At 39.0% G+C, this 20,024-nt stretch overlaps 1 protein-coding gene across 3 annotated transcripts in view; it reads right to left on the bottom strand.

The window, feature by feature from the left end:
- Positions 1–20,024, bottom strand: part of MIPEP (mitochondrial intermediate peptidase) — a 190,942-nt gene that overhangs the window by 97,702 nt on the left and 73,216 nt on the right. For all 3 annotated transcript variants that reach the window (XM_033949151.1, XM_033949152.1, XM_033949150.1), the window contains 3 exons: positions 16,096–16,249; positions 6,696–6,773; positions 736–940 (listed from right to left, as the gene is read on the bottom strand). In XM_033949151.1, the coding sequence (XP_033805042.1) occupies positions 736–940; positions 6,696–6,773; positions 16,096–16,249 (437 nt within the window). The remainder of the gene's footprint in view (positions 1–735; positions 941–6,695; positions 6,774–16,095; positions 16,250–20,024) is intronic.

The raw sequence follows: 20,024 nt of genomic DNA on the forward strand, positions 1-20,024 counted from the left end.
TTTTTGTGTTTACCTTGGTATTGTATGCTTGATGAGATTTTTGAAGAGAAACATCCCCCTGTCTGCGCTATAAATTGTTTTTCCGGTTTTGGAAAAGGGGGGTTTAATGAAGACTTCCCTTTTAAAATGTTCTCTCATTCTTTTGTTCTACCTAAAACCTATGATAAATTTAACATTTGGAGCCCTGTATTCAAAAAGCCAGTCAAGCCAGAGAAGTTTTCTGGACAACTTGATCTGAATATTCAGCAGGACTTCCAGATAAGTCTACTGATGAATATATCTAGATAACTTCCAGACAGCACTCACTTTGACTACACGTTCCTTGCACTGAATATCAGCACGGACAGGATAAAGTCCAACCATGACTCCTCAATGCGCCTCTTTTTATGAAGGTAAATTCTGAGCACGCAATGGTTTGCCCAAACAAAATTTGCCAGTTCAGTAGGGGTGAAATTTAAACTCAACTTCCAAAGTTAGACAGGCAACTCTTTTAAATATGGCCTTCATAGTGTAAAGCCCCACAGAGATCTAAAGCTTGACTTAGAAAAGTGTTTGTTCATTCAATGATCCTTAAATACATAAGGCTTTACATTACAATTTAGATTTTGAAAAAAACAATGAAAAAGTAAAACAAAGCAAAGATGTAAACCATCAAATCCACCACATTAGTTCTAAAAAAAACAGACCAAATTTTATTAAAATTCTTCCTTCAAATTCACTGCTGTTGAAACTTACCAGTCACGTGCTGGTAACGTGTACGACCCAGCATGGAATGCATTGCATGGCCCATTTCATGGAACAGGTTCTCCATCAAGCCAGGCGTTAATAATGTTGGTGAGTTTTTGGTCGAATGGGGCAGATTCAACATAAGAACGACTACAGGCAACTGATATTCTCCATTTTCTTTTAACTTGCCTCCTCGAATGGTAAAGTGGCAATCCTTTAAAGACAAAATAGCAAAAATGTATAACCCCTGTGGTAGTGGAACACTTCAGCATAAAGTGAAAAAAAGGAGGCCCAAATAAAATACATTACAAATTTGTGAAAGCAAAACTACTACTTCTCAGGGATATTGAGTCTGGCTAATTTGTAAGCAAATATATGAAAGAGGATTCAGCTACTGAGAATGTTTTCAATTCCTGTTATATTGGGTTTCTACACATTTAGAAAGCTAGATTATGGATATGTTCTTTCAAAAATACCAACACACGTACATCTCAGTTCAAATGTCAAGAAAACACTAAGCTTAGAACAAGCAGGCCCATGCCCGACAACACCAGAGGAAGAACCACCAGCAACAGCTTAGATAAACTCAACTCGCTCAGCTATACAGGAAGCTAAGCATCCTGCAGAAATATTTTGGCTTGAAAAGGCCCACACAACCCATTTCCACCACAATACACATCAATGCACACCAAAAGAGGCAGCCCAAACTCAGGGCTCCAGAGACTCAGCAGAGAGACAGAAAATAATGGAGAGAAAAATACAGGCACTGCCAGAGCATTAAAAAAATTTAGCCTAGGAATCATGCCAAAAAGAGAAAACATCCACATGCGTTACTTAAATGTCACCGCCACTCTCCAAATGCTGGAAAGGTTTTAAACACACTACAAAATCAGCATGCATTTATGGGCAGGGGGAATGCTGGCTTGAATCCTCGACTAATTCATTAACAGATCATGCATCTTATGCTTGCACAATGCTTTCACATAAGATCCTGTGATAACTCAGAAAGTGGGCAGGCCTAGGTGCTTCCAGAATGTAACGCAATCTTCTAAGTCAGTGTTGTTCAACCACCAGTCCATGGACCAGTGCCAGTCCACAGAAATTTCTTGCCGGTCCACAGGGCCAGCATGTACATCAGGCCCAAAACAGTGTTCTTCAACTGCCGGTCCACGATGTGATCGATGCGGCGTTATCTTCGAGCCAGCTCTCTCTTCTGCTAACTGATTCAGTGCACAAAGCCACGGGCAGTGGCTTCTAAGGGCATCCTACGCCTGAACCAGAAGCCTTCTCTCTGACATTGCAACATCAGAGGGAAGGCTTCCAGATGAGGCACAGGACGTGCAAGGTGCAATTAGTACTATTATGGGGGCGGGGTCTGGGGTGGAGATTGGGCAGAGATGGGCGGGGTCTAGCCCACGACTTAGCCCAGTGTTCTTCAACCGCCGGCCCAAGGACCAATGCCGGTCCACAGAATAATTATTTTATTTCTGCCGGTCCATAGGTATAAAAAGGTTGAAAAACACTGTTCTAAGTTACAGAACTGATGTCATAACTGGGTGTCCTGATATAAATCCCATGTTGCACAGGGACTCTACGCAGGAAATGGGATGGCTAGGTTGGCATGTTCACCTTCCCCTCAAGATTTTACTCAAGGCTTTGTTAAACGTGGATGACAGTGGGCGCATCAATTTCACAAAACTACATTTGCAGAAAAAGAGAAGCAGCCCTTCACCGATTTTGTAATTATAATAAGCAGGGCTGGCTCAAACGGTTGTGGTACCCTGAAACAATTTTAAGTGCCCCTACCTCCATGGCAGCAGGAAGTGTGTTTCAGAGGGTAGGGTTAGTTGAGCCTGGTAGGCATTTTGCCAGCTATTATGTACTTTTTTTTTTTAAGGCTGACATTAGCTGCTATAGGAAGAAGCCATGGGAGAAGAGCAGGTTTATGGGGGAGGGGGCGCAAAGGCAGTGATGTATCAAGGGGGGTATATACTGGACCACATAGGGAATGGGAGGGAGAGAAAGGTTCTTGTGTACTGCTCTATTTGGGGAAGGAGACAGCGAACTACCCTCATGGCAGCAGCATCCAAGCAAGCCGTTAGCTAGTTTAATCTAAGGGCTGGTGATGTCAGAGGCTTGGACATTTGGAGCCCTTTATTGCCAGTCCCTCCTCACCCGGTCCATAGGTTTAAGCCAGCCCTTATAATAAGCGTAGCAAACTAATAAGCAAAGCCCCCCAAAGCGCAATGTTTTATATTTTAAGAGGTGATAGAAATTACCAAAAGGCAAAGCACAATCACTCAATTCAATCTTTGTCAGAAACAAGCACTTTGCTGCAGTGGTGTACCTAGCATATGTGACACCCGGGGCCCATCATTTTTTGACACCCACCCATCTATATGAAAAATATATTTTTAGTAACAATCCACATATCGCACAACAAGAGTGTACCTAGGAAAAGGCAGCATCTTAAACACTGCAGTGAGCACTAGAACACCAACACATACATTATAAAACTAAACAAGCCAGATCCCGCACAGTTAATTGATCCTGCAGTCAATGCCAACTGAAAACTATGTCCTTTTCATACACACAGAACAGAGATACACCCTCGTCCAATATGGAATAATCACAAACTAAAAATAGAAATATGTAGACAAAAGTTAAACTGAACCGCCAAGAAACCAGACTCTGCATACAATGCAACACCACAACACCACAAAAACAGTGACACATGTCCCCTAATACTGTGCAAAATATAAAGACAGTAGATGTAAATTTGAAAAAACTGATACATAACAATCACCACTTTACAAATTAACAAATAAAAATAAAACAAATAATGAAAAATAAGAAAATACCATTTTATTGGACTAATCCATTTTTCAATTAGCTTTCAGAGGCCAAATTTTTCTTCAGAACAGTACAGTATACTGCTGTTATGCTATTCTGTCCTGAGGAAAGGGGTGTAGTCCAAAAAAATTGCCTTATTTCCATTTCCTATTTATAAACTTTTATCAATACAGTTACAATACTACTTGATTCTAAGTAAAGCAACAAAAAAAATCTTTCTACCTTTTGTCGTTTCTGCTTTAATCATCTTCTCTCTCTTCTTTCTATATAGCGCTTGTCCTCTCTCCCTTCCATGCAACATCTGCCCTCTCTTTGCCCCTTCCACCCAGCTTCTGCCCTCTCTCTCTACCCCTTCCATCTACTGCCCACACTCCCTCTGCCCCTTCCATCTACCGTCCACCCTCTCTCTCTTCTATATGGCATCTTCCCTCTTTCTATGTCTCTTCAATAAACTGTATATCCGGGGTCCCTTCTCTCCTTTGCACATGATTAATTTCAGCTTCACCCCCTCTCCATTTTTCCGTCTCCACCCCCTCCCCTATGCATTGGCATCTCTCTCTTTCTGTTCTCCTTTCCTTCCTTCCTTCCCACTCCACACCATGGTGTGGTATCTCTATCTCCTTCCCTTCCCTCCCCTCCCCCCATGCCATGGCATCTCTTCCTCCCCCTCCATGGTCTGGTATCTCCTTTCCTTTCCATCCCTCCCATGGACTTGGCATCTCTGGTTCCTCTCCCTTGTCTTCTGTCTCCCTTCTTCCCTCTCTCTCCCCAATTGGGTGCAGCAGCAGCAGCAGCAGCATTTTTCTCACCCCCTTCCCTGTGCAGCATTTCTTTCCCCCCTTCCCTGTGCAGCAGGAACATCTCTTCCCTGCCCAGCATGTCTGGCCAGTTCCCCTGCTCAAAGCAGCAGGCGTCTACATCTCACACGATCCGCGGCTGCGTTGGAAGCCTTCTCTCTGACATCGTGACGTCAGAGGGAACACTTCTGACGCAGCTGCGGATTGCATGAGGAGCCGATACACGCGGCTTTGAGCAGGGGAGCCAGCCAGAAGTGAAACAACCACCGGAGGGAGCACAAGCTGGGACGGACACCACTGTTTACAGAAGGGATGCCCACACTTTTTGGGCTTGCGAGTTACTTTTAAAATGACCAAGTCAAAATGATCTACCAATAATAAAATTTAAAAAAAACACAAAGCACACTGTACGCAGAGAAAATTTTAATTATCATTTATATTTGGGGGGGGGGTTTCAAAGAGGTCAAGGCAGATGACTCTATGCAATGTCACTTCAGTAACAACTATACAAAAATAGACAAATACCCCCACCCTTTTTACTAAACTGCGATAATGGTTTTTAGTGCAGGGAGCTGTGCTGAATGCCCCACGCTGCTCTCGACACTCATAGGTTCCCTGCGCTAAAAACCACTACTGCGGTTTAGTAAAAGGGGGCCATAGTGCAAAATATAGACAGCAGATATAAGAACATAAGCAATGCCTCTGCTGGGTCAGACCTGAGGTCCATCGTGCCCAGCAGTCCGCTCACAGCTAGTCAGGGCAAAGTTGCAATATTATTATTACTTTTTGTCAAGATGGGCAGACTAGATAGGCCATTTGGTTATTATCTTCCGTCATGTTTCTATGTCAATTAAATAGATAGGGAAAAATGCTATAGTACCTGAATAATTTCATGTAAACCATTCTGAACTCCCCTGGGAGAACGGTATAGAAAATTGAATAAATAAATAAATAGATTCTGACATACCGTATTTTTCACTCTACAAGACACACTTTTTTCACCCCCAAAAAGTGGGTGGAAATAAGGGTGCATCTTATGGAGCGAATACCCCCAGGTCCTGTACCGTTTTTTAATCCAGTGCTGTACCGGTAGGAGATTTCCGTGCTCCTGCCCTTCCCTCGCTGGACTGCTGCCTCCTGATGTCTTCCGTCAGTTCTTGCGTGGCCGGCTGGCGCAGGGAAACGAGTCGGAAAGAGAGAGGCGGGGCCTTTCTGTGCACAGGTGTGTGATTGGCTGAGTGTACATAGTGGCCCTACACATGCAAGGCTCTGTAGCTCGTCAGGGATTTGGCCATGAACTTGTGCGGTTGCCAGTTCTTATCCGTGTTTGAAGCGGCTTTCCTGTCACTTGCTTGTGCATCAGTTGGATGGTTTAGGCTGCAGCTTGCGACAGTGGCTGGTGCTTGGAAGCCCGCTGCTTTCCGATACTTGCTCTTGTCCCAGTGCCGGATCACCGAGTCGCCGCATCCCCTTTCCGTTCCAGGGATGCCACATGGAATCAGGTCAGGTGCTGACATATTTATAAGCTCCGTCCTAAAGCGGCGGTAGGTAACTATGGGATGAAGCCTTTCACATTTAGGGACTACACATGTCATAGGATTTATGATTCTCCTGGTTTATAGAATTTAGTCATCTTTTAAAAAGGGCTCATTCGGAGGTCTTTAAATGCTAATTCGTTAATTATTACAAAGTACCGGTCGTGCAGGAAGCTTACTGAATTGAAAGAACAGATTAATTGCCCACCCCTGTCTGTTTTCTGAAAGCTCGCTGTTTAGTTTTATCAACCTTCTCGTTTATGCATTATTTGTAGGAATATCTGTTTTGTATTGGTTTTGGTTGTTTTTTTTTTTTTTTTTTGCATGCTATCAATTGTGCTGCAGACTGCTCTGGGCTTTGTTTAAGTAGGATGGTGGGACAGGGTACACCATTTGGTTCAGAATTTTTTTTTCTTGGTTTTTCCTCCTCTACAGGAGGGTGTGTCTTATAGAGTGAAAAATACGGTATATAGTTCTTATATAAAAAAAGAGAAATATGTTTCTTTGTATTTCTAACATCAAAGCATGCAACTGCAAACATGCATTGATTCTCTGGGACAATATTCTTTTCAAATAACCTAGGTTTTAAGGCTGCATTATATTTCTTTAAAAAGCAGAATCCAAGGACTAAGAATTCTGACACCTTTGAATTGGTCTACATGTGTTAAACCACTTTAAAAAGTACAAAGCCAACATGTGTGGTAGTATCTGAAATGGTTAGTCTTATAATTTATCATTTGAATCCTGAATATACTTTCAGCTGTCTACTAGAGCAAGTTATCACCTGATGAGGTTTGTCAGCTCGATGAAAAAAGTCACAATAAATGTATCCCAGTAATCCTTCGTTTTCATGCACCACCGCCTAGCAAAGAAAAAATACACACACATTTTAAACAAGCCATAAATCAGCGACATAAGGCTTTGCTTCATTATTCTTCTCAGAATTACATATCCTGCTCTTTTATCCTTTTCCAGATGCTTCTTATTCTGTGCTAGTGTGAATGGCTGAGAGGTTTGGAACTGAAAGGAAAACATATTTAAGCGACAGATGTGCCATTTATCAGAACCTTCTGAAGTCTTATTTGGCGAAAAGTTGCTCAGCTTCCAGGGCAAATGCAATATTCTGCTCCCTCTCCCCCAACCACCAAGAGAAATATAGGGATCTCATGACTGGTGGCATGGATAGCAGCCAAGAAGATGCCAATAAGATTTCAGTCAGTTGAAATCAAATGCAGTCAACCACCACTCGCTTGGTATAAAAGGAATATGTTCTTTCAAGTACCTTCATGTCTAGGCTTTCTAAAATGCATTCGCCCACTTACTGCCAGCAAGCTGATTTTGCATACTGGTAAGCAGGTAGAGTAATGCCAAAGAATCCCTAATTGCAGATTAGAGGGGGAAGTGGCCACTGAAAATATGCTGGCAGATTCTGTATTTATGCCAAATAGACGGTCCTTAGGCATAGCTTGTTGAACTACTGTGGCTGGCAAATACTGTATATACTCTAATATGACAAGATTTCTAGGTCCAAAAATGGGGTCTCATCTTATATTCGGGTCAGCGCCCACGTATCCCCCTCCTGGAATTGTTCGCTGTCCTGCCGTATGACCTGGTGGGCTGAGACAGGAGAGATCCCTCCCGTCTTTTGTCCCGGCTGACTGATAATTTTTTTTACCTCCCTCCCACCTCCCACTGCATACCTTTTTGAATCCCTATTCCAGCGGTGTGTATCGGGCAAGAGTGAGCTTTCTGTGCTCCTGCCCCACTCTGAACCCCTCTGAATGGCTGCTGCGAGTTCTTGTGGTCCAGCGATCTACAGGGTAGGAGTGAGCTTTTTGCTTTCCTGCCCAGCGCTGAGCCACTTGCTGAATGGCTGCCACCAGTTCTCAGGGGACTTGTGAGAACTGGTGGCAGCCATTCAGGGAGCAGCTCAGGACCGGGTAGGAATGCAGAAAGCTCACTCATGCCCGGTACACTGCTGGGTTGCGAGACGGGTGGGATCCCTCCTGTCCAGGCCTACCACTGGATTACCAGGTCATTCGGTAGGCTCGGTGGAGGCCTGCAGGACATCAGGAGAGAGAGGGGACAGGATAGAGAGGTGGGACAGGGTGCAGAGCCTGGCAGGGAGTGAGGAAAGCTGGGTGCAGATCCTGGCAGGGGACATTAATATTAACCACACACACCCCCCCCCCCCGGCTTATATTTGAGTCAACCTTTTTCCTCCTTTATTGGGGGAGGAAAAAAGGGTACCTTGATTTATATTTGGATCATCTTATATTTGAGTATATACAGTACCTTCAGGTATTCCTGTCATAGATCGGGTTTTCCTGGACATCTGGTAACCCTGACATGTCCTTTTTAGAGGCAATTTGGGTTTTGGAAAGCCCCGACGAGCTCTGGCCGCATCTGGAGGGTCCTCTGAGCATGTGCACATGATGTCACACATCCACACATGCTCCAGGCCCTCCAGACATGGCCAGAGCTCGTTGGGGAAGAAGAGAGGAGGCTTTGTTGGGGGTGGGGCTGGGGGATGAACAGGGTGGGGACATGTGCAGCCCAAGATCTGGCGACCCTAAGACAGTTCAACAAGCTATGCCTCAAGGCTATCTATCTGGCACAATACAGAATATACACAATCAAAACAGAAGAACAACAGTCCACAAATTGCAAAGGAAAGATACACAGCAGTGCAGATGACTTCTGCATAGCCCTTTCATGACCTAACCGTTTAGGCACTGCTGTTTATTTTCAATGCACTGACCAAGGCCACACTATCTGAATAGTCTTTGGCTGTATAAGGTATGATCCTGCAAGAGTTTCCAGATCCTCCCACAGGTGCTGTTAAAGGAATCAGAACTGTAGAGTTCAGTCAATGAGTATTCAGTGGAAAACATTTTATTTTATTTTTTTTTTATTTTTTATTTTTTTTATTTTTTTTTTTAAATTTTTATTTATAAAATTTTCATTCTTACAATAAATAAATAGCATAATATTTAGTTTATAATAATTATAGTTGTATGTACAATATCATATCATATATATTGAATCCCTTTCCCCTGTTATTTGTTTTTTCATTTTTCCTCATATTAATTTCTATATTTCCCTCCCTAACCCTATATTATTATTATCAATGTGTTAAGATATCTGATCTTTAGAATATTTTGTCAACGGATTCCATATTTTCTTAAAATTTTTTATATTTCCTTGTTGTAATGCCAATATTTTCTCCATTTTGTATATGTGACACACCGAGTTCCACCAGAATGTATAATTTAGCTTAGTATAATCCTTCCAATTTTGTGTGATTTGCTGCATGGCAACTCCTGTCAATATTAAAAGCAATTTGTTATTGTTTGCTGATATTGGACTTTGTGTTCTCATTGCAGTACCAAATAATATGGTATCATATGAGAGACCAATATGATTTTCTAGTAATATGTTAATTTGGGGCCAAATTAAATTCCAATAGGCTTTTATGCAAGGACAAAAAAAAATTAAATGATCTAATGTCCCTACTTCTATTTTACAATGCCAGCATCTATTAGATCTAGTATTATCTATTTTTTGCAAGCGCGTCGGGGTCCATAACACTCTATGTAATAAAAATATCCATGTTTGACTCATAGATGCTGACTTTGTTAATCTTAATCTCCAGGACCAGAATCTTGGCCATTGAGATGCAGAAATTGTCTGTCCAATCTCAATGCTCCAAATATCCCTAAGTCCAGTTTTCTTTTTTTTATTTAGAAATCCATATATTAATTTATACCATTTTGCGGCTTGGTGTCCCAAGAAATCCGCCTGGAAACATAAAACTTGCAAACTATATTGGGTATTAAGATCTTTCCATTCAGGGAACCCTACCTGAATGGCTTGCTTCAATTGCATCCATTTAAAATATTGTGTTTTATTTAGTCCAAATTTATTTTGCAATTGTGAAAAACTAAGCAAGGAACCTTCTGATATGACATCATTCAATGTTCTTATTCCTGCATTTATCCATTGTTTCCAGACGATTTTAAATCCGCCAATTCTGATCCTGGAGTTTACCCATATTGATTGATTTAGAGATTTAGCTATTGGTTCTGGTGATAGGTTACTTATGTATCTCAATGTTTTCCAAGTATCTAAAAAGATTCTGTTATCTTTATATCTCCTAGGCATTGTTATGGTAATTAGATGTTCTGGATATAAAGGGAACAGGAGCTGCCATTCTAAATACAGCCAATCTGGTACATTTTCCATGAGATCTGGGAGGATCCAATACATACCCTGTCTTAAAATATAGGCTTGATGATACCTATAAAAATTTGGAAAATTTACCCCCCCTTCCACAATTGGTCTTTGTAATGATACTAAAGCGATTCTTGGTCTTTTCCCAAACCAAACAAATTTTGTAAGAATATTGTTAAGTTTTTTATAAAATGACCCCTGAAAAAATATTGGTATCATACTCATTTGATAACAAACCACAGGCAATACCATCATTTTAATTGTTTGAATTCTTCCCCACCAAGAAAGATGTAATGGATTCCATTGCTCACACATTTCTGTTATTTTTTTCAATAAAAGTTTTTCATTCTCTTTGACTGTGTCTTCTATTGTATTTTTGATCATAATTCCTAAGTATTTTATTCCATCTTCTTTCCAAATAAATGAATATGGGTCAAATAGTCCTTTCGTACAATGAACATTAATTGGGAGGACTTCAGATTTGCTCCAATTAATTTTATATCCAGAAAAAGTGCCGAATTTCTCTAATAAATTAAGTATACATGGAATAGTAGTATCCGGTTCTCTTAAATATAATAAAATATCATCTGCATATGCAGAAAGTTTAAATTCCCAGTTGGAAAACGTGATTCCCTTTATCTCCTTAGTCTTATTTATTGCAATTAATAAAGGTTCTAAGACAATATCAAAAAGTAATGGAGACAAAGGGCATCCTTGTCTAACTCCCCTATGCAAATTAAATCTAGTTGATAAATTATTATTAATATATAATCTTGCACCAGGAGAGCTATACAATGTCTGGATCATTTTAATAAAACCGGAGCCTATACCAAACCATTGTAAAGCTTGATACATAAAATTCCATTCCACTCTATCAAAAGCTTTTTCTGCATCTAAAGATATTAGAAAAGCTGGATCATTTATATTTTTTGCTAAATTTAATGAGTGGAATGCTAGTCTAGTATTATTTGATGAATGTCTTTTAGCAATAAATCCTGTTTGATGTACATCTATAATGAAAGGAAGAGCTTTTGCCAATCTAAGTGCTAATACTTTAGCCATTAACTTATTATCCACATTTAATAATGAAATAGGCCTGTAATTTGAAACCAGAGTAGGATCTTTGTTTGGTTTTGGTAAGACTATAATTATCGATTCTGCCATAGTACCTGAAATATTTTCATTCTTTATTTGATATTGATATAAATTTAACAGATGTGGTAAAATGATATTTTGAAATGATTTATAAAATTCAACAGTATACCCATCTCCACCTGGAGCGGATCCAACTCTAAGAAACTTCAATGCTGTTTCTATTTCTTTTAAAGATATAGGATCTTCTAAACTTCCTTTTATATGATCCGGAATATTAGGTCCAAGAAAGGAATTTAAGAATGTTAATCCTTCTTGTTCTTTATTTTTATAAGAATTAGAAGTGTATAATTCTTTATAAAAATCAAGAAATTGTGTTATAATATCTTTTGTGCTGGTATGTGTGTTACCTTGTATATCTTTTATTGCAATAATCTTAGATTTCCTTTTTTTTGCTTTAAGAAAATTTGCTAATAATTTTCCCGCTTTATTTGAATTGCCATAATATTGTACTTGTTTATTGAAAATGTCTTTTCTCACATATTGAGAAGAAATCTCATTATATTTAACTTTTACTTTTAACAACTCTTGTAATGTATTGTTTTCCCATTTTTTAATTAATTTATTTTCTAATAATTTAATTTGTTTTTCCATATCTTCATATTGTTTTTTAAGTTGTTTTTTAATAAAAGCTGAATAAGAAATAATATTTCCTCTCATTGTTGCTTTAAAAGCATCCCATAAAATTTCTATATTAATGTCATCTGAAGAATTAAGTTGAAAGAATTCTTGCATTTTTACTTTAAGATCTTCTAAGAATTTCGAATCTGCTAATAAATCATTATTAAATCTCCATATTGAATTAAATTGATCAATATTATAATTCTTAAGGTTAATCCACACACCAGCATGATCTGAAATTATAATGGGATCTATAACTGCTTTTGATACACGCTGCGCTATGTTATTAGTTACAAAAATATAATCAATTCTTGAAAAAGATTTATGGACCTGAGAACAAAAAGAATATTCCCGATCATTAAAATGAAGGATACGCCATATATCTATTAAATTACAAGATTGTATTAAATTATCTAATCCTAAAGATTTTATGATTTTACTTGGTTTCTTGTCCACAATTGGATCCATTACAGCATTGAAATCTCCAGCTACTACTAAGTTAGAAGTAGCCAGTGGTAGTAATATCTGTTGAATTTGATTAAAAAACTCCATTTGGTTCGAATTAGGAGCATAAAGATTAAATAAATCCAGGGTTGTATTTCCCAGATCCATTTTAATATGTATCCATCTTCCTGAAGAGTCAGAATTTATTAATTTAAAATCAGCTTTGCATTTCTTATTTATTATTATCGCTACCCCTGCTTTCTTCCCTATTGCCGGTGAATAAAAACATTTTGATATCCATCCTTCTGTTAGCTTCCTAGATTCAGTGTCCGAAAGGTGTGTCTCTTGTAGGAAATAAATATCTGCGTTTTGCTTATGGAGAAAACCTAATAATTTTTTTCTTTTTATAGGATGATTTAAGCCATTGACATTAATTGAAAAAATTTTAATATCCATTTACTTTTGTAATTAAAATTTGACATGAAATCATATGATTATTATTTTCAGATATCCACACATTGTAATAATATATTTTCCCCATTCTCTTTCTTCCCCTCTTCCCTCCCTCCCCTCCCTTCCCCCCCAATATTATCTGTGTATGCTTGGCAACACGCATCTTAGGTCAGGTATCAAAACACTCCACAAAAGTCCATTTCCTGTTAAGATTCAGATATAAGTCACTAATATATCATATATTACTAAATAACATTAACAATCCATATAATATTTAAACATTTTGCCTTTTTTTTTTTTTTCCCCAATGTTAAATTTAATCTTTTCAAATATTATTTTCTGTATCATTTTCATATTTTATAACTATTAGTATATCTTATTAATTCAAATAATATGAAAAATATTGTAAATTTTTTTTTTTTTTTTAATTCATATATATCACCTTTATATTTTCTAATTCTATTTCTTTATAATATTTTTAAGTAATATATAAGTTTATGAATATATTCTAGATCCTTATAATTCTTTTAAACTTATATATTATATAATGAGATGTTTCATTTCTTTGGAAAATAAACAATGTTTCACATATGTGTGCTACTTGTACTATGTGATTTTTTTTTCCCGTTCCAGAGCTTCCTTCCTTCATTATACAGAGTCATACCTCATTCATATAACATACTTCCTAGTTTCATTTTTAAGATATATCAAAGTTAAAGATGTGTCATTCCATTATCTTTATTCATCCAAGTAAATATTTTTTCTTCCTTTCTTCTTCTTCGTATTTTTTATATCCAGAGTATTATTCATTTCTTTTCAATAGTTTGTTAATTCCGAATAAGTTCCGGTTCCAGCGACGATCTAATTTTAGTTTATTTTGTGATCTTTCATCCGATGTAATCCTTTATCTTTTATTGTCAAGTCTAGTAGTTTATTTATTCATATTTGTTCATAGTTCATCCGGTTTTAAGAGTTATTCTTTACATGTATTTCCTTTTGCAAGGACTTCTGGGATTTGTAGTTCCATTGAATCCGAGAAAGGATTTTTAATAGGTTTATTCTTCCTGTATTGTCTTCTGAGAAGTGGGTTATATATACATACATAGATCTTCATTCATTCTTACATACATTCCATAGGAAGAAAGCTCTGGACCATGATTCAATCACATAATAGTATTTAGGATCTGCTCATTACAGCATCTGTTATTATTAATATCAATAGTTAATTTATTTATTAACTTTCTAAAACCAATTAAGGGCTTATATCTCGTTTTTATATTCAAGTTCTTATTTATTATCTAATAAATATTATATTCTTCCTTGTTTAAAAACTATATTACTTTTATCTAAGATCTTGTATACTTATATGTTAATTTATCATTTAAAGAATCATTCCATTCTAGAATGTAGGAATTTTTTGAACAGAGTCAAAAACATTCTATACCGTTTTTCATCTGCTAAATACTTATTATATTCAATCAATAATTTCAAAAAATACAAGGTGATATTAGCTCTTCTTAATACATATCATTTCCCCTACCTGTTTATATTATAAGACATTCAAACTTGACATTCATTATAATAAAATAAAGAAAATTAAGATGACATTGGCATTTCCTGGTTTAGTATATATTTTTGTAGCTCTTCAGGATTATCAAAGGTTAAAGTTTTGTTTGCTATGGTTACTTTCATATTTGCTGGGTATACAAGACCAAATTTTGCTCCCAGTTCACGTAGTTGTGGTCTCAAATCCAGCAGTTTCTTTCTTTTAATTGCTGTGCTTTTTGCAAAATCCGGGACAAAGTGAATACGGGCATCTTGATATTGTAAACCTTTATTCTGTTTTGCAAGATGAAAAATTTCCATGACCTGTTGGTGGCGTAGTAGTTTAAATATCAGTGGCCTCGGTCCTTGATGCTTTTCTGATCTCTTTGTTGGCACTCTATGTGCTCTTTCAATCTCTATGGGATATTTAGTTTGTAGAGGAAGTAGTTTTGGTAATAAGTTTTCTATAAAGGTCACCGGATTCCCCTTTTCTGCTCCTTCCGGTAAACCTATCAGACGAACATTGCTTCTTCTCTCACGATTCGAGTAATCCTCCAGTTCTTTAGTAAGTGTTTCAATTTTCTTTTTTTCAGTTTTTGTGTTTAAAATTTCTTCTTCAACAGTTATCATTCTTTCTTCTAAATCGTTAGATTTTAATTCGATTAGATCCATCTTTTTATTTAATGTTGAAACATCATCTGTTAATTCTGTAACTTTTTTTGTGAGAATTGAAAGCATTTGTTTGATTTCTTTAAGTTCTTTCATTACTTCTGGATCTGCAGTTTTGGATCCTGTCTCTTGTTCGGGCTTTGCTCTCTTGCTGCTTCCAGAGACTGCGAAGTCGTTTTTATTTTGCTTTCCTGACGCCATCGAGTTTATTTTTATCATAAATTTAATCTTAATTCTTCAAATTTTTGCGACTTTTTTATTCTTTCAAGGACTTTTTATATGGAGCTCTTCTGCTAACCGACCTCCTTCATGCGTGTCCAAGCCACGCCCCAAAACATTTTATTTTTAAAATTTTATTTTATTTTTTCTTTTTGCCTCAGGCATCTAATCTCTTTTTGCTGTCTCTCACCCTTTACCCCCATTGTGGAATTCTAATCTCATCCCTCAAGATCTTGATAGTAGTCGCAGAAGCAGGCACGAAGCAAGCATGAGTTTGCCGCTCTTCTGCAGTTGGCAGTCATGGTGTCGCTGGATGTGTCCTTCATCCCCTTCGGCTCTTCAGTGGCGCAGTTTGATCTATCAGACCTGCCTGAATGGTGTGCAGCCTTGGGGGGGGGGGGGGACCCGACAGCAGCACTTCCTGACTGACCCTCCCCCTCGCCCTCTAAAGCGGGTGTGGCAGCGGCCGGTTAGCAAGAGCAGCGCTGCCGCTCCTGCTTTAGTGGGCAAGGGGGGGAGGGTTAGTCGAAATCGTGAAGCCGATTTTTTTTTTGTTTTGTTTTGAATCGATTCCAATCGATTCACCCGAAGTGAATCGGTGAACCGATTCGAATCGTGAATCGGGCAGCACTAATATTCAGTGACTGTGTGGTACTGTTCTGAAAATTTCAGGCAAATGATATGAAACCCACTTAAAGGATTAAATACAGAAAATTAAAAGTAAATGTAATGCATATTGTGATAAATTCAGAGCAAATGAAGCATTTTTCATATATGTTTTCAGAAGTGATCTACTTTGTATCTGCTTAACCATGCCATTAATCTAATAAAGGCCACATTTGACTCACCAACTTGCGGACGTCCTCACACCAGACCTCTCCTATCTCAGGTTGCACTGCATACAGAGATACTCCTAAGAGCTGATTGAACAGCAAGCTCAGTCCTTCCATACAGGCTCCAAGAGAAAAAAATGGACAGTACAAGTTCGGCTCTATATTATACCTACAAAGAAAAACAATGCTCAACCAAATGAAAGGAGGTGAAAGCTACCAGTAAATATAGTATATAGTGCTGCAAAACTGTTAATGAGTTTACCAATACATTTCCAGCAAACTACTTTATTTATGATATCAACATTTATGGAAAATTTAGAGGATACTTAACAAGTAGCATTCGGGTACTAACCTGTGTTATTTGATCCATAACGCATGTTAAAGGACTCTAATGCTGCCTGAGGTACCCTAATTCTTCATTATTTAGTCATTATGTTAGTTACTAATTAGATAAAAAATTTGCAAATCCATGTAAAACTATACTACTATAGTAAAACTACTCTATAAATACTATAAATGTGAATTTTACCATAAGCCTTATTATATCTATTATAAAATAACTGCAGCAAAATCTTGAGTTTATTCTACAGCCTGAGAGCACTAGGCAGCCAAACTGTGGCCTAATGCTTCCAGTAAAAATTGGCAATTAATATAGAAAGAGCAAAACCCCTCACTATATATGTCAAAATGAGGGGAGTACAAAAATATAACAAAAAAATGAAAATCAATCAACAATGAACAGTATCAGACCTTAATTTTTCTTGCGCAAACAAATAAAGCTAGGGAGGCGTGGTTTGGTGCACCTATGCAGGCGACCCTAATGCGCATGCTTGAATTTTTTTCCCGTCTACAGAAGTTGTCAGTCACCGGCAGACCACAGATGAGTGAGGAAGTGTAAGTGAGTGCCGTCGGATTTTCGTTTTTGACAAAATGACAGAAAAAGTTGAACGACGCTACTGCATTAAATTTTGTGTAAAGCTTGGCGATTCCCAAGTGGAAACGATCTACAAGATTCAACAGGCCTTCAGGAACGAAGCAATGGGCACCACACAGATAAAGGAGTGGTAAAACCATTTCAGAGATGGCCACATATCAGTGGAGAGTGAAGCACGTTCTGGTAGGCCCTCAACATCCAGAAATAAGATTGTCATTGACCACGTGAGGTGTGGTTCATCACGAGTACGCACCACATGGCACAACCATCACCAAGGGGTACCACTAAGAGATTCTGCATCGCCTTCGTAATGCTGTGAGACGCAAATGGACGGACCTGTGGGCAGCGGGAAATTGGCAGCTCCATCATGATAACACACCTGCCCATTCTTCACATTTGATACGGAGTTTCCTGGCCAACACAACACACCTGCGATTCTCCAGGCTCCCTACTCTCCAGACATGGCTCCGTGTGACTTCTGGCTTTTCCCCAAGCTGAAAGGGACCAGATTTCAGTGAAGAGAAGACATCATGCAGTATGCGATGGACCAGTTACGAGCAATCTTAAAAGAGGCGTTCCAGCGCTGCTTCTGACAGTGGCAGAACCGTTGGAAGAACTGTGTGGCAGCCCAAGGGAACTACTTTGAAGGAGATTAGTATAAGATTGTTGTATCTGAATACGAGTATTTTTTATGAATAAAGGTCTGATACTTTTTTGAACAGCCCTCTATGCTGCCTTTTTTTGCTTACACATTCAAAGCAGCTTACATATGTAGAGGGAGAGTGTGGTACAGTGGTTAGAGCTACAGCCTTAGCACCCTGAGGTTGTGGGTTCAAATCCCTTGTTGCTCCTTGTGATCCTGTGCAAGTCACTTAATCCCCCTTTGCCCCAGGTACATTAGATAGAATGTGAGCTCACTGGGACAGACAGGAAAAATACTTGAGTACCTGAATGTAAACCACTTAGGCTATATAAATACTATAAATAAATAAATAGAACCTATTTTGTACCTGGGGCAATAGAGGATAGAGTAACTTGCCCAGAGTCACAACCTTTGGGTGCAGGGACAGTAGTGCTACCATTAGGCCACTCCTCACCTCCTATTGAGCTACTTTGCATATATGTGGGACTCTTAAGTGGCATCCTACAAATAGGCCACACATGTCAAACACAAGGCCCACCTGGCCGTTTTACGTGGTCCTCAGTGACTGTGCTGTATCTAAGTGCCCGACTGTGCAGCCCCAGTCCCAGTGGCGCTCCAAGCACCTGAACGCACTGCCCCACTACTAGCGGTGCTCCAAAGCTCCTCACCGTGCTGCCTGAGTACTCATTTGCAGGCAGAAGGACCCAGTCCCAGTGTAAAAGCTAGGTTGGAGCAGGGCGCTCAACATAAGTGCCTGACCGCACCACAGGTATTACAGGGTGAGGAAGGATCTATACTTCTACTAAGACTAAGTATCTTAATAAAAAAATTTGGCCTGCAACTTAGCCTGGGTTTCAGATTTCAGCCCCTTATGTGATTGAATTTGACACCCCTGAAATAGGCACTCAAATGCCATAGCGCATATTTGTAAAGGGCTTTCACGTGAGTCATCTGTAGAGGTGCAAATGTTGTCTGCGTGCCTGCTACTTTTAGGCATCCTCATTTCTGCCATAGTGGTGCCAAAATATACACTAATACACAGGGCTCGGTCTTAGGCCCGATCCTTTTCAATATCTTTATAAGGGGCTTGGCTGAGGGGCTTCGAGGTAAAATAACGTTATTCGCCGATGATGCCAAACTATGTAATGTAACAAGCAAGAGCACAACGGACGATATGAAACATGACCTACTCCTATTGGAGCAATGGTCTAGGATCTGGCAATTGAGTTTCAATGCCAAGAAGTGCAAAGTCATGCACCTTGGCAGTCAAAATCCATGCGAGACTTACACCCTTAATGGCGAGATCCTAACAAGGACTGTTGCAGAACGGGACTTAGGGGTGATCATCAGTGAAGACATGAAGACTGCCAATCAAGTGGAGCGGGCTTCATCTAAGGCTAGGCAGATCATAGGATGTATACGTAGGAGTTTTGTCAGCCGTAAGCCTGAAGTCATTATGCCGTTGTATAGATCCATGGTGAGGCCCCATCTGGAATATTGCATGCAATTCTGGAGGCCTCATTACCGCAAGGATGTACTGAGGCTTGAGTCAGTCCAGCGAATGGCCACCCGGATGGTCTCGGGACTCAAGGATCTCCCATACGAGGAACGGCTGGATAAATTACGGCTATACTCACTCGAGGAACGCAGAGAGAGGGGAGACATGATCGAGACGTTCAAATACCTCACGGGCCGGATCGAGGTAGAAGAAGATATCTTCTTTTTCAAAGGTCCAACGCCGACAAGAGGACATCCATGGAAAATCAGGGGCGGGAAATTGCACGGTGACACCAGGAAATACTTTTTCACTGAAAGAGTGGTTGATCGCTGGAATAAACTTCCACTTCAGGTGATCGAAGCAAGCAGCGTGCCTGATTTGAAGAAGAAATGGGATCGTCACGTGGGATCTCTGCACAGAGTTAAATAGGGGAGGGTCATTAGGGTGGGCAGACTAGATGTGCCGCGGCCCTTATCTGCCGTCTTTTTCTATGTTTCTATGTTAATAGTGGGCACCCAAATGTATATTATTATTCAATAAGGACTTTCTGCATCCATACAGAATAGGCTCTCATTCCGTATTATGTTTATGTTCATTAAAAACTTTATATACCGCATAACAGCCTAAAAAGGATCCAAGTGGTTTACAATGTATAGTTCACATTCATTAAGAAAGGAACTCCATTTAAAAATAGGAAAGGAAAGAATAAAAGCAAAAATTAAAAATGTTTTTTTTCATAAAATGCTATAACAATCAACACCTCATTAATAATTCTAATAATGAATCGAAGAACTTAAATGGAGGGCCTCTGTTCTAGAACTGTCCCTTTAATTCATATTACTTGGCAATAAAATGAAAGCTATTCCCTT

Source organism: Geotrypetes seraphini, chromosome 6 (genome assembly GCF_902459505.1).
Source record: "Geotrypetes seraphini chromosome 6, aGeoSer1.1, whole genome shotgun sequence".
NCBI classification, from domain to species: domain Eukaryota; kingdom Metazoa; phylum Chordata; class Amphibia; order Gymnophiona; family Dermophiidae; genus Geotrypetes; species Geotrypetes seraphini.